At 36.2% G+C, this 12,264-nt stretch overlaps 1 protein-coding gene across 1 annotated transcript; it reads right to left on the minus strand.

The window, feature by feature from the left end:
* Positions 1-8,494: 8,494 nt before the first annotated feature.
* On the minus strand, positions 8,495-9,676 carry ch25h (cholesterol 25-hydroxylase). The gene has a single exon (XM_060890666.1). The coding sequence runs from the start codon at positions 9,646-9,648 to the stop codon at positions 8,806-8,808; it is 843 nt and encodes a 280-aa protein (XP_060746649.1). The 5' UTR covers positions 9,649-9,676; the 3' UTR covers positions 8,495-8,805.
* Positions 9,677-12,264: the final 2,588 nt, after the last annotated feature.

Genomic DNA, 12,264 nt, shown 5'->3' on the forward strand with positions numbered 1-12,264 from the left:
CTGAAGGAATGATCAGAGAGATGTCTAGGTATAATGAAAGATCATTGCCTGGGATGACCAGCAGTTTGGTTTTGCTAGGATGGAGTTTCAGTTGATGAGTCATTATCCATGATGATATGTCCGGCAGACATGCTGAGATCCTAGCAAAAGACGTAGTATCTGAGGTATGTAGTATATACTATTATAAGATTACAATAACCCAAATATTTTACTTTTATTAAACTTATCTCTTGCCAATTTCATGCTCCAATAGTATTTTCTATTGGTAGATCATTTTATATGAACCTCAGATAAATTATATGCTGGCAAAATAGTGTCTTATAGTGTTTGTCAAACTGAGTGGTAGGAGACAAATTACATAATAATTATATTTTCAGGAAAGGGAGTTATAGTTCTGCAAAGCTACGCTTGCATTATTTTGAGCTGGGGGAAATGATCACATCATTTTAATTTGCTAAATCATGTATACATTTCAAAACATGTCCGCACTGAGAGTACAACCAGGAGAGATAAACAGAATCAAAAATTGTAGATTGTGTTAATAAAAGTATAGCCTATAACAGTAATTTATATTTTTTTTTATTATCTAACAAGCCTGGGCATAAATGCTAAAGGTTAAATGAGAATTCTTGTCACCGGAAAGAAGAACTTAGTCTGGGTAGAATTCCTGCAATCTCTAAATAAAGCAAAGTTTAGATGAAGTGTTAAAGCAGAACCATGCTGCAGATGTTCTAAAACTTTGTGGTAGCCTGCATCATCTTCCACACTGTAGTGTGCTGAGGTAGCAGGGTGAAGACAGCTGATGCCAACAGACTCAACAAGCTTATTAGGAAAGCAGGCTCTGTCACATGAGTGGAGATGGAGTCTCTGGTTGAGGTTTCTGAGAAACTTCTCAGTATCCTTGATAATGCACCACACCCCCTGCATATGACACTGGAGTCGTACCAGAGCACATTCAGCCGGAAACTGTAACCACAGAAGACAACCACAAAACGCCACAGGAGGTCTTTCCTACCAGTGGTCATCAAACTCCTCTCCCTTCAGTAGTGAACAGAGAACACAATGAACACTGACAGTATCACTGTGCCATTATATGCACTATCCCAATTTCATGATAATTACAAGTTAATAGTTAATAAGTAAGTTAATATAATACCATGTTAATAAGTAAGTTAATATAATACCATGTACCAAATTAATACCAAGTTAATAAGTAAGTTAATATAATACCATGTGCCAAATTAATACCAAGTTAATAAGTAAGTTACTATAATATCATGTGCAACATCACAGTATGTCAGGATTAATAAAGGTGTATCATATCTTAAAATCATTTCTAGAAATGTCTAGAAATATGTCTAATAATCTTTTATCTCATTTATTTGTCCTACTTCCTATATGGAATACTAACATTTGTTGCAGTGAAAGACTTAAGTAATCACCTGCGGCCATACATAATGTCTACTTTATTTGTGTTGGCTTATTTAATTGTGATGACCTTTCAGGGTTTATGAGCATTATAGAAACATATTTCTGACGTTTTTCTGTTTTTAAGGAAACAGATTTTAATACTACTACTACTACTACTAATAATAATAATAAAAAAAGCAAACAAACTATATTTCTTAATGTGGATTGTCAGAAAGCATTTGAGATCTTCACATATTTCTTAATCAATAGTAAATTTTAATTTGCTATTTAAGCTTGTATTATATATGTATTGGGGGGCACGGTGGCTTAGTGGTTAGCACGTTTGCCTCACACCTCCAGGGTTGGGGGTTCGATTCCCGCCTCCGCCTTGTGTGTGTGGAGTTTGCATGTTCTCCCCGTGCCTCGGGGGTTTCCTCCGGGTACTCCGGTTTCCTCCCCCAGTCCAAAGACATGCATGGTAGGTTGATTGGCAGAGTGTGTGTGTGTGCCCTGTGATGGGTTGGCACTCCGTCCAGGGTGTATCCTGCCTTGATGCCCGATGACGCCTGAGCACAGGCTCCCCGTGACCCGAGGTAGTTCGGATAAGCGGTAGAAAATGAGTGAGTGAGAGTGAGTGTATATGTATTAGTAGACTTTTGTTTTTTACACCATTCTGTGTAAACTCTAGAGTCTAGAGAATTTCCATGAATTTCAAATATTCAAACCAGCTCATTTGGCACTAACAACCATGTCAAGTATCAGCACATACAGTTTCCCCATTCTGATCTTGAGCTGGATCTGCATTACTAAATTCCTTGTGCTGATGTCACATGATTAGCTGATTTGATTGCCACATTCTCTCTATGGGAAAATGCATGAGTACTGATTAAATTCCTATTTTTGTTTATGTGCTATGTGTCTACCTTTTTTATACGTTACTTTTGCTGCTGCATATGAGCAGCAGATCCCGCTTGTCAGTCATCTGACATTTTTTTGAATGGTCTCTGACTTACATATCCAGCACACTCTTGTGTACACTGACTAAGTAACAAAGTGAACTTCATAAGCTCTTATGACAGGAAACGTTGTGACATTGTGAAAGTTGTTTACAAGGTGTTCACCCTGTATCATTAAAACAAAAATCCCTGTGACGTTGTTACATTATTAATAGTTAAGAAATTAAGTAATTAATATAATTAAGCCATTATTTTAAATATTAACTATTTCATTTACTATGTTGCCATTTGAAAACTGGTTATATTCAGTACTGAAGCATGTTTGGATGAGCTCCCCACACACAACCTACACACGTCATTCAAGACGGTCCTGCCTTTGTGCATCCGGTAATTAACAGGACAAAACATGCCTTAGGAATTGTGCAGAATTGGCTGGAATCCATAAGTTCAAGTTAATACACATGCAATCCATTCCATTAACTTGACTATGAAAAACTGACAAAGGTAATACACAGGCCACGGACTTAGTTTACAGGAATTCATAAAGCTGGTATGTATATAATATAACATTTATGTAAAATCACAGCCTACTCAATTAACTGTTCACATCTTATGCTGTCTAGGTTTGAAAGACAGATTGTTTGTTTATGTTTAAAGAACATTTGCAGATATGAGTCACCTTTGCACAAATACTTTATTCATTTCCGTCCATTAGCCAAGATATGTTCGGTCTTCAAACTTAGGTCTTCTTTTACAGCCATATTTATAGATGTAGAGTTGCATTGAGGAAGTTGTCAGTTTATAGATTCATGCTATGCAAGAGGTGGACTTGAATTTCTCGCTCATTTACCCAGTCATCAACAACTTTTTTTTTTTTGTTTTGCTGGAAGCCCGTACCATGGGAACAAATCCTAACCTTGTAACTAATCATTGTACTGACACTGAATCTGGAATCGGTTCAAGCATTAATGAGTTACTGCTTCACCCCGAATAACTATTATAACTAGACTATTTCCCATCTGTGCATTCCAGGACACAGGGCAGGACATAACTCACCTTAGATAGGATTGCACACACACACACACACACACACACACACACACACACACACACACACATGCACGGGATATAAACTTTCCATTTATACATTCATCAATCTATCTCTAATGATGAAGCCAGAGGCGACAGTGTCAAGGAAAAAAATCCCTGAGTTGATATTAGGAAGAAAACTTGAGATCAAGCAGACTCAAAAAGGATCATGTGGGTTACACCTGATAGTGTCATTATAAATCATTTAGTATTATATGGCCAAAAAGCGCAATTATGTAATATTTCTTTAAAAGTGAGGATCCCTGTTGTTGTTGAAAGGAGTAGCAAATATTCACTGTTGTGTTGTGTTTCTTCTGCACTTCCAAACTATTGAGACCTATACATTTTAGTGGGATTTTTGCTCATTTGTTATAATTATACATATTGGCCTTCTTCTAGATTTCTCGATGTTATAAGATGTTATAAAATGGAGTTTGGAGTAATCTCTTAAATCTTGGCATCTGAATGTCATTTTACTGCAGGTAAACAGACCTTTATCAGACCTTTATTATTTCTACAGAACATGATACCAGTATTTGGAATTTGAAACCAATTGGGTAAATATCTCAGATCCCCTTATGTTTTTCCCTCTTTGATTTGTTGTTACTGTTGAATATTGTTAGAGTTTTGACAGAAAGTTCCGGTTAGGGTGTATATATCAGTATTTAGGGTATTAGACCATAATAATTAGAAGCTTATCTTGTGTTAGTGTGAGTAGGAGACAGTCAAATTATGTACTTATTTTACTTTCAGCAGTTATTGTGATGGGAGTTGAAGCTTGGCAAAGCTAGTTGTATTTTCTGAGATGGGGAAAATTCTTTCCATTTTCTTGTCATTTTAGACCAATCTTCCTTCAAAATTCCTTCAATCTTCCTTCCAGATATATGCATTGTTTCTTTCTCCACAATGAGTACTGTATAACCAGTGTTCAGGAAAATCATCAGTAAAATAAGTAGATATAATGTAGCATAGCTTATAATAGTGATCTATAAATGTAATCTAGACTATATCGATCATTGAAAGCAATTTGTTATAGTAGACCTTTATCATTTTCAGCTAATAGCATAAATGCTAAAACTGAAATGTGAGCTTACCATTAAATAAAGCTAATTAATTTGTTATATGTGTTTACCGATGATCTAAAAGAATCTAAACCTAGTTTAAAGACATAAGAGTTAAAAAGGGTTACTAAATAGACCAAATTTATTAATATTTCTGTAATAGTAAACATTGTTTTTTTGCCTTCAACAATACTTTATTAAACTACATTTATGTACATCAACAAGAACTGGATAATACATAGACATATAGCTGAGGAGAGTGAAAATGATGTTGATAAGACATTCAGACAAACACAGAACCACATGGCTTTGCACCACTTTTGTTGTGTTTATGTTCAGTGAATTTCATTCACACTGATCCACTCCACAGTCATTTTTTAATGACTCTTACGAAAGTAGACACTCAGTGCTTCAGAAATGTAGTTTTTGATAAGTATTTCTGTTTTTATCTAGCCTTAGGACTTAATTTCATAAAAAATATAGATATAATAGATATAAATACAGTAATTTTTTTTCCCACACAAATTTTCAAACCCATATCAAAGGTCTCACCCTGAAAGCCAACATTAGTCCTGACTAATTTTACATTCAAATTGTGGCAATAAAATAATTCATTTGTTTATACTGAATAAAATTGTCCAGTAAGATGTTTCCATTCCACTGGCAGAATGGCTGGCCAGCATACTGGTAAAAAATGTTAAGATATTTTAATTATTGCCCTAGAATTGGATCACACTATCTGAGAATACTCAAGCAAGTATAAAAACCTGGAGGAAATATTTCATTGTAAGTCTTCAAGTTTCAGCTGCTGCTTTTAGTACGGAAAGTGTGACTCATAACCACTGATGATGAAATCAGATCATCTTTTTTACAGTTTGGCAGTAAAATCTTATCTCTTTTCAAAGTCATAATCAAAAAAATATTGTTTTGTTTTTCTTATATGAATATGAAGGCTGTGAATGGAATTCAAAAGGAGTTTCTCAAGAGCATTTCCCCACATAGAACAGCTTACTTTCACTGCTCTTACCATTTCACTGTATCTTCAGTAAGTGTTTTGGTTAAATCAGGGTCTTGCTTGCTTTTGTGGTGGATCTTGGGAACTCTGGTTGTGAAGGATTCCTGTCCTTCAAAGACACCGAGGAAACCAGCGTACAAGGAGGTTACTGATGTGGACACGGGGAGAACCAAACTTCATACTGAATCAAGAACACTGGAGGTGTGGCAAATCTACCTATCTTATATACAGTACTACTACTAATAATGAAACGGTATTTAGACAAATGCAAATAACATAACATTATCTTTTTTAAAAAGGATGATGTACTCTTAATGATATAAAAACTCATATTTCTAGTGGATTTTCCACAATTGGTTAAACAAGGAAATATATTATATTATAATAGAATATCAGCTTGGCTAGTTACTGTATAAACCTGATATATTCCCAGGTGTAGCAGGGAGTTTCTGTAGCACACAGACACACAGCTTTCACACCCAAATGTGTGAAAGCTGACTGAAAAACAAAACGTCTAACAGAATATCTGTGGTAATGAATATTTTGATGAGTGTAATTCTCATAGCAGTGGACACAAAATAAAAAACTTGCTCAATGCAAGTTTCATCACTGTGCTTGTAAAGCTTTAGATAAAACTTTAGAAACCCCGGTGATTAAAGTATTTTTACTTTTATTTAGTAGATGAGACTTAAGGGCCTTGTTCAAGTGCACAATAATGGCCCATTGGTGACAGCTTGGCAGTGGTGTGATTTGAACACACAACCTTCTGATCCATTGTACAACTTCCTAATCAGTAAGTAACCAATAGCTCAAATATGACAGTTGTATTGTTGTTGCAGCTAACATGAACATTAACACTTGTAGTTGTTTTTCTATAATCTAAGACTATATTCGGATATTTGGGCTTTAGTTATTTAGGTTATTTGTACCATGCATTAGTTTGTGGTTCTGTTTTGGCACATCGGGTTTCCCCAGAAATACACTTTTATTTCAATTATTCTGCGAATATGGAGCTCAGAGATCATGTTAAATCTTATGCTTTAGCATACAGAGCAGAACAGAAGTTAGAGCACAGGGCCTGAAAAGAAGAAGTGTGAAATTTGCTACATCTGCTTTTTGTGGGGAGATTTAGCTGTCTAAATTGGGATTGTCTGCTCCGTCAGAGTTGTACACTATGCAAAATCTGGTCTGTAATTAGAAAAATGCCTCAATTTGGAAACACACCTACTTGTTTTTTCTAGTGGTAGGGGTTTAAAATAAAATAAAATTGTAAATATATATATAAAGATATCTATATATAGCATCCCAACATCTGCTCCTGATTGTGAGAAGGAAATTAAATCATTTCTTAAGAGATGGAAGGTCTAATTTGAAAATGGAAAGTAGGAAATGGGATGAAAGTAAATATTCCCACTTCATGTACAATTTTCCTTTACTAATTCATGATTTGTTTAGTGCTTTGTCATGAAGCAGATTTCCATACATCTGGATGCTTATTTATATTCAGATCTCTAATATGTAAAGCAGAGGTGAAAAGGAGAGACTCACATGGTTGCACAGTCATTCCATCAGTGGCAAAATTAACAAGAAAAATTCCCCAAGATGACATGAAGAAGAAACCAGACTCAAAATACAACCCATCCTCTCGTGGGTAACATCGGATAAAAGTGATTTAGAGATTATTATACTGTATGTACTTTTATATCATTATTATATTAAACATGATATATTCACCCTGTCTTCCAAATATAGGTTCCAAATCCGCCATACCACATTACTGCCAGATTACTGAAGAGCAGATAGTGAATGGAAGCAAACTATTTTCTCTGTGAAGATGAATAAAGATTCTGAATTGAGGGTAAAGAGCATAATCACAGAGGCCCCACAGAGGCCCTACAAAAGTCCCACAGAGGCTGTCTAGCAGTTTTTGGATGTCAATTCATCACAGAACCGCTGAAGCAAAAATAAAACGACTCTTATTCTAGTGGGTATGAGAACTAATGCTGTCTTATCACCTAGTATGCACTCTTCTGGGAATTGATCTCCATGGACAGCCAGTGACCCATGGGATTGCTGTGGATAGGGCCGACTGGAACCTGTCTCGCCGTTTTTGAACCACTGTTGCGACCGTCAGCTTTATGGTCGGCAGGAGGAATTAGTGTTGGGTCTGTGGTGGATTCAGAAATTACGTGGACCCATTAGTTCCTCAGGCACTTTTGGGCTACACAATTCCACTCACCTGCAAACATTATTGACATTTATATTATTTGCCGTTCAGTGTCACCCAAATGATGATGGGTTCCATTCTGAGATTGGTTTCTTTCAAGGTCTCTTTATATCATCTCAGGGAGATTTTCCACCATCGCCTCTGGCTTGCTCATTAGGGATAGATGTTAGAGATATATAGTAACTTAATTTAAAACTTTAAACTTTTACATTTTTATTCTGTTTCTATACTTCTGTAAATCTGCTTTAAGACAGTGTGAATTGTTAAAAACGCTTTACAAATAAACTGAATTGAATTGAAAAAATACAAATGCAGGTTGTAACCAGATGCCTTTTGTAACGACAATGAGGAAAGCATGCAGGTTGTAATATATTTGTTCTACAATTACAGGGAATTTGTGTACAGTTAGTTGTATATAGTTGAAGATAAAATATAATAATAATAAAATATTAAGTTTGTGTCTCAAATTCTACAATCCTGCCCAGGACAGAAATCCTGCCACAGAAATATGCTTCCACTCTAATCACACTCATCATCTCCTGTCTAGTTTTGTCTAGTTGGTAATTGCCCGACAGTGCCCACCCAGGCCTTCCCACTCACCAGCTGTGGTCATCCACACATGCAACTGGGCAATAAAATGCTTTGATCGCTTAAATTAAATTAATTAATCTCATGATAAAAAAAATCTGATTCTTTTGATTGAACACACAAACACACTTTGTACTTCATTTTTGTAGAGCTTTTTTATTGTACTTTGTTCTTTGTTGTCAATATAGAAATAAATATGTATGAATAAATTACATATTAATATAAATTAAATAACAAACTTCATATGTACCTCTTCATAAACTTCATAAAAGCATAAACACATACAAAATATCAGGACTCACAACCAGGACTCACAATTAGTTGCTTTCAATAAATAAGAAATAGTATTTATCTGGTTAATTATAAGAACTGATTTTGTAGATTCACTGAATCGTAAAAGTCTCTGCGATCATTTTGATGCAAAATAGTATTGCGATTTAAAAGTCCTTTTTTGTCTGTTTACTCGGAGTGAAGTGTTCCAAACAACTTGTCCCAGTGAGTAAAATATGGAGCGTAGTTGGCTTTGAACTTCTGGTGATGAAGGTCATGATGTGGAGCACCTCCATACAGTCCAAAAGGAATGAGTCTGTGTGTGGCCCAAGGCAGATCATACCCACAGTGGTCCTCAACTGACAGCCACATGTTCAGGATATGAAAGAGCATCTCGGTGAACGGATGGCAGCCCAGCAGCATGGGGTTCATCGCTGCGAAGAGGCCGAGCGAGAGCGTCTCCCAAGCACCTGAGTACTCTGTAGTGAGAGCAAAGGTGGCCGTGTGTTTATGGTGCACCTTGTGGAACGTGCGGTAAAGCCACGGCACCTTGTGATGCAGCACATGCCAGATGAAGTACTGGAAATCAAACAGCAGCAGACAGCTTACCAAGTGCCCAATGACTTCTAGGAATCTGGGAGCCTCTGCTGGGTAGAAGACAGGTCTCCAGTACCAGTGCATCACACTCAGAGGGAAGATGTACACCATGTGATTGTAGAGGGAGAGAGCCAAACAGGTCCACATCATCCTCAAGGTCACTGGTTTCTGCTGGATTTTGTATCTCCTCACCAGGTCGATTCTGGAGGACAGCAGGTCCAGAAGCACAAAAGGTGAACAGAAGCTTAAGTAGACTGTCAGTGAAAACAGCACAGGGAAAAGGGGAGACCTTAACCAGGTCTCGTAGTGTAGGAGGTAGTTCCAGATTCCCTGGAGCAGAGACATGCTACTCTGTGCCTGTGTAAGATGAGACACGTTGCTCTGTGCCTGTGTGAGTTGAATCATGTTGCTCTGTGCCTGTGTGAAGTGAAGCATGCTTCTCTGATACTCTGTAAGCTGCAAGGGTTTTTATACAGTACAGTATATATAGTCACACCCACTGGAACTTCCGTCTTTCCAAAGCTAATGTTTCCTGTTGGAATTTCCAGACAAACGTCATTTGACCAATTTGATCTACATGGATATTACAGCTGAAATTGCCTGGGCATACCTTGAAAGTTATGTAAAATATTTTTAGGTCACAGCTTCATTCTTTGACTGCCTGTTTCTTGCTTAAAAGCAGGAAATTGTGAGAGTTGAAAACAACAAAGGCTTGACAAAGCTAATAAAATAAAATAAAGTTTCTGTAGTCATTGTAGATAGTAATAGGCTATGATTCCTCACTGTACTAAGTCTGTATAGCAAAATGGAAATAACAGATTTATTGGAAATACAAATTTATAATGCAATAAACTAAAGTGGCTTTTAATAAACATGTTTAAAAGTAGTGAAAGTCTTTAGTAAAGCACTTAGACATAATTATAAAAGCATTAAGTGTATAAAGTGCCTTTCCATGTTGCTGACTAATTTTTAAAGGTGCACTATATCTAGTAGAAAGATATATAGGTGTAAATTAAATGTTTGATGCATGTTTGAGCATACAAGGAAAGTCACAGTTTATTACTGTTTCTTGAGCGGTTATATACAGTAAGATATGAGTGTATGAGGTTTCTGAACCAAGATATTTATATATATATACACACAGGTATACTACGTATTTAGCGTAAGAACTTAAGTGTACCCTTTATTATATTTTTTACAGATATTATTGCGCAATGTAGGCTAAATATCGCCACCTGTCGGATTTAATATGATGAAAACATTTACATTTAAACTCACTTTCAAGAAATCGTTTTAAAACAATGAAAAAATGTTTCTCTAACTCCAACCCTACGTGAAAAATTTCATTTGTTTATATCTTTATTAATGACTTTCTGCACAATTTCTCATGTTTTGAATGTTGCCATTGAAAAACAAAAAAAATAAAAACAAAACAACAACAACAAACAAACTTTTTATGTGGAAAAATCTGTACAAAAATGTAATATGTATGACAGCATGATAGTAACTGTACTATCATTTACACACTGTAAAATATTGTATATGCTATACATATATGAGGTTACGAGGACATCTAGTGGTCATCTGATACAATGACATCCAGAGTCACGTGTATGTTTTGTTACTGAAGTCAGTAAAATAAGGTTATGTGAAGGAGCAGCAGCTCGTGTTCGTTTGTCTGTCTAAAGAACAGAACATTTGTCTTGGTGTGTTGGAAATGAAGGTAATAAAAGCTGAGAAACGGTGACATTAAAAAATAAACAAATAAATAAATAAAAAAAATTTAAAACTCAACAGAAACAACAATGATCAAATACATAGGACACATACTGAGTGCTCAAGGAGTTAAGCCAGATGAAGAAAAGATAAGGGCAGTGACTGAAATTCCACCACCACAAAGCAAGCAAGAACAGCAAAGATTTTTAGGAGTAGTGCAATACAGCATCTGGCAAAGTTCATTCCCAATATGTCTGACATAAGTGCACCTTTGAGGAAATTGTGGAAGAAAGAGACAGAGTGGCACTGGGAGGATGCTCAACAGCAAAATATTTGGTTACTCAAAGTCCTACTTTGAAATTCTTTGATGTGAATAAACCGGTCACATTGTCGGTCGATTCCAGTTCAGAAGGAATAGGAGCTGTGATTCTACAAGAAGGAAGGCCAGTGGCATATGGCTTGAGAGCTCTGAATGACTGTCAGCGTAGATACGCACAAATTGAAAAGGAGTTGTTAGCCATAGTTTATGTATGTGAGAAATTTCACCAGTATGTGTACAGAAAGGAAATCACGATTGAAAGTGATCACAAGCCATTGGAGAGTATATTTAAGAAGCCACTACATCATTTACATTTACAGCATTTGGCAGACGCCCTTATCCAGAGCGACGTACATAAGTGCTTAAATCTCTAAACATTGAATACATTAATGCTGGCTCACTAAGTTACATACTTAAGATACCATGAGTTTAAAACATTTGTTCAAAGTTACAATGAAAGTGTCAAAGGTGTGTTTTTTTTTTTTTTTTTTTTTAAATGCAAAAGATAATGAAAGAAGTGCTAGTTGAAGTGTTTCCTGAATAAGTAGGTCTTCAACCGCCGCTTGAAAATAGCCAGTGATTCAGCTGTCCGGACCTCTAGGGGAAGTTCGTTCCACCACCTTGGTGCCAGTACAGAGAAGAGTCTTGTACTATACTGTACCTAGTTCTCAGTAGGACAAGAAAGTATGACCATATAACCCCAATTTTATCATCTCTACACTGGCTACCTGTTAAGTTTAGAATTGATTACAAACTGCTGCTACTTACGTACAAGGCTCTTAATGGTTTAGCTCCCATGTATCTAACTAGTCTTCTAACACGTTACAATCCTTCACGCTCTCTGAGATCACAAAACTCAGGACTCCTGGTAGTCCCCAGAATATCTAAGTCTACTAAAGGCGGAAGAGCGTTCTCTTATTTAGCTCCCAAACTTTGGAATAGTCTTCCTGATAGTGTTCGGGGCTCAGACACACTTTCACAGTTTAAATGTAGATTGAAAACTCATCTCTTTAGTC

The sequence above is a fragment of the Tachysurus vachellii genome, chromosome 2, assembly GCF_030014155.1.
Source record: "Tachysurus vachellii isolate PV-2020 chromosome 2, HZAU_Pvac_v1, whole genome shotgun sequence".
Classification (NCBI taxonomy): Eukaryota; Metazoa; Chordata; class Actinopteri; order Siluriformes; family Bagridae; genus Tachysurus; species Tachysurus vachellii.

Bases quoted from the DNA above. Each gene is read 5' to 3' on its own strand.
- ch25h (XM_060890666.1), bottom strand. From the start codon at position 9,648: ATGCTTCACTTCACACAGGCACAGAGCAACATGATTCAACTCACACAG.